The sequence below is a fragment of the Solanum tuberosum genome, unplaced genomic scaffold (assembly GCF_000226075.1).
Source record: "Solanum tuberosum cultivar DM 1-3 516 R44 unplaced genomic scaffold, SolTub_3.0 scf00112, whole genome shotgun sequence".
NCBI classification, from domain to species: domain Eukaryota; kingdom Viridiplantae; phylum Streptophyta; class Magnoliopsida; order Solanales; family Solanaceae; genus Solanum; species Solanum tuberosum.
Genome location: NW_006239035.1, coordinates 848,366 through 851,764, shown reverse-complemented (window position 1 = coordinate 851,764; position 3,399 = coordinate 848,366). Strand labels below are relative to the sequence as shown.

Sequence of the window (3,399 nt, the reverse complement as noted above, 5' to 3'; positions counted from 1 at the left end):
GTCAAGGGTAAATTTGAAAAAAGAAATTAAGCACTATTTTGATTTTGTATAATTCTTAGAAACTAAAGTATCAATTGTATTTTTATGAAAGGAAATATTAATGATTAGTATTGTACACATAAAATTCAAATCCTAGATCGCATCTCATCTCGTCAATAAAATAACTAAAGCACAATTAATCAAACAAATGGGAATGGATTTAAAATTGTTGTAACGGCTAGTAAACCAAGTTCCCTGAGAATGGAAGCAGGGCAACAGCAACAGCAACACCATTCATGGAAACTGAATGTTCATGCCAAGGCCAAGAACTTCAATTTCAAATTGGTAGCTTCAAATTTCTTACCCAATTCCAAGTATTTTCCATTCTCTCTCAAATTCAACTGCTGCAGATTCTTCATCCATCTCAATTCTCAAACATTCATCTCTCCGAATCCCCAGAAACCTAGATCTTTCAAATCAAAACTCCATGGATTCCTCCAGAGACTCCGCCGCCGACGTTCCAAGAACAACAGAGTCACCAGTTCCAAACCAAAGAACAAGGTAACATGGAAAATTTTAGCCTTATGATTTGCAGCAAATTAAATATTAGGGGTTTCGGTTATCCGATAAATTGATTTAATTCCATGGGTAAGAGAAGCGTCTTTATTTGCTCAATCTAGCTCTAACTAATTAGAGTTTTGACTGTCTTTTCTGATGCAGGCAACCATTTCTCAGAGTTCAGTGGTGTTAGGGAATCTGCTCCTTTTCCTTCAATCAATCTATCAAGGGGATAAAGATGGAATCTTTATACTTGGTTCTATTGTTATTATTTGCTTTGCTTCCTTATTTAAAAAAATCATGGCAAGAAAAGCTTGGATTTTGTTGGTTTTCGTAACTGGTGCCCTAGTTTTTTTCTCGAATGTGATGCATCTCAGATTCAGAAGCCAGTTTGATCATCAGCACTATCTGTCCGGATTCTTTTGGAGGGCTTTCAAAAATGTTGCCTCCTCTGCCTGTTTTTATATACTATCTCAGGTGCTTACTGCTATATCTAGACTAATATGACTTTTCTAGGGCCAAAGTCTAATTTGAATGTGCTAAATCTGATTGTTCTGTTGCAAATTTCAGTGTCAAATTGTCCTCTTAATTAGTATACCTTTGTTGGAAATTTCAAAGTCAAATTGTTCTTCTGTTGCTTCATTTGCTTTCTTTCTATCTTGATATTTTTTCTGTCATATTTTGCTTGCAATCCTACTTTGATTACCTTCGAGAATCTATTGGAGCCAACCTCTCTACCCTGCAAAGGTAGAGATTCTGTTGTTTGTGTTCTTTATAAAGTCAAGTTGTATGGTTTTACATAAATGTTACTCCTATATGAGACTATATATTGTAAAACACTGAAGCATATGGTGCAAAAAGTGCATAATGGAGACAAGGGGAACTGACTGATAGGGGGAACTGCTGCTAAATGAAGATAGGTGGAACGTGTGACGGGGGGAACATGTTTGTCTTCAAAGTGTTTGCTGAAATGATTGCATAGTTTGTCATCATCAAAAAGGGGAAAATGTTATAACGTTGGAAAATCAATTTTGATGATTGACAAACTTGATGAAGGGACCTGGTACCTCCTCTAAAGCATTTTCGCCAAGTCAAATAGCATAACTGTAAAGTGTACTGTGTCTGCACAGTGCGGCAAAGTGGTATGGCAGTGTAGCAGCAGGACCTACCAATGAGAAGAGGTTAAGGTTTTTCCCTTTCTCCCTCTCTCATTGATAAGAAGACTTGAAAGAGCAAAACCAAAACTTTTGCAACACTGAAAAATATTGCTGTTTTCTCTGAAGTATGGGCTGTCTTAACTTCCACATCATGAACACCTGAACTATAAGGGACCTGCTCTTATCTATCGAAGTTGTTCCTTTATTCTTTGTTGTTCGGTCTTGGTTCTTGTGCTAAACATTATAAATCTACTCTTATTTATGAAGCTTGTATAGGTATTGTTTCTTCTCCTTATCTTTTAGATTTGAGTTGTTGGCTAGAGTTAGCCGTGGTGTATTGTTGGAATCTATATCAACTAGAGTTAGTTGGTATAGTAAGAGAGCAATAGAGTAATTACACTAGAATTTTGCAATAGAGTTGTTGCTCGGGGGAAGGGATTAAGAATTCAATCCCAGGTTGCAAGAGTTTGTAATCTGAAACCTTTGTGTTTAGTGACGTTGTTGGTATTCACCTACGGCCGTGACTTTTTCCTTTCTTGAGCAAGGAGGTTTCCATGCAAATATCGTGTGTTGATTACTTTCTGATATGTTCTTCTTCTTTGTTCTTAGTTGTTCCTAGTCAAGGACTTGGTCCCTTGACTCGTGGTGGATACATTCAAGCCAACAATGCATAATTAAGCATTGGATTGCAAAGAGTTCTTCTAGTTTAAAAACTCTTTTCCACTGTCACCTCTACCTTTTTACAAGTCCTTCAGTTTAAAAACTTGCTATCTCCAACTAGTTAACATAATTACTTATTCTTTCCTAAACATGTTTAAGAAGTCTACTCTAAAGATGTGATCATTTTGTCAAAGTGAGCCTTCCCTTTCCACCGGAGCTTCATGGGTGTTGCCCCGTTCCCCAATCAGATGTTTGGATGTGAGCTATACTCTGTGTATTTGACCTTGCCTTGCCATTTGACCTCTTTTCCCGTATGACAACACTGAGTGTGAACCAGTGGTGCAAAAACAGCGAGTATATTCATTTAGCCACCCTGAAAAGAAAAAAACACATGACAAACGGAGGAAGAATAACATGTTGTACTGGCTAAAATTTGTCAAGAAAATCAATTGACAAGGTGCACTTTGTATTGATTGAGTTCTACTGCAGCTGATATTATGCCTGCCCTGAATACTGCAGAAAACCATTCAATGTAGTAAATGAAGATGCAGTTGCAGGCAATTTCAATCTTTTGGAAGCACAAGAATCTCATAAAGATTTTGGATTAAATGTTTTAATTTGATGTCACAGCAAACATTATGAAAGTTGAAACCAATATTTTACTTGAAATACACAGTTAAACCAGTATTTAAATAATCAACTTAAAGTTGTCATACTCAAATTCAATAATTAGATACTCATTCTCAAAACTAATGCCAAAAACAAAGGTTTAGTAGTATTGAAATATTTGGTTGAAGTTGAAAAAATGAAAATATGAAGGTAGAAGGTAGGAAGGTTCCAGGGATATTTCAGGGATATGTGCAATTTTGTACTAGTATCATCTTCCCCAATTGGGATATTCTATAATTATTGGATATAGACATTGTAGAACCCAGTGATATTCTAGATTTTTAGCACGTACAACCATCAAACTAGAGACCAAAGTAGGACTCGACAAAACGGAAAGTATCATTGTATGTCGTCCTTCCCTGAAATGGAACTTTCA

At 36.2% G+C, this 3,399-nt stretch overlaps 1 protein-coding gene across 1 annotated transcript; it reads left to right on the top strand.

The window, feature by feature from the left end:
• Window positions 1-204: 204 nt before the first annotated feature.
• On the top strand, window positions 205-1,168 carry LOC102591800 (uncharacterized). Its single transcript, XM_006349549.2, has 2 exons — window positions 205-540; window positions 700-1,168. The coding sequence occupies exons 1-2, from the start codon at window positions 241-243 to the stop codon at window positions 1,042-1,044; spliced, it is 645 nt and encodes a 214-aa protein (XP_006349611.1). The 5' UTR covers window positions 205-240; the 3' UTR covers window positions 1,045-1,168.
• The last annotated feature ends 2,231 nt before the right edge of the window (window positions 1,169-3,399 follow it).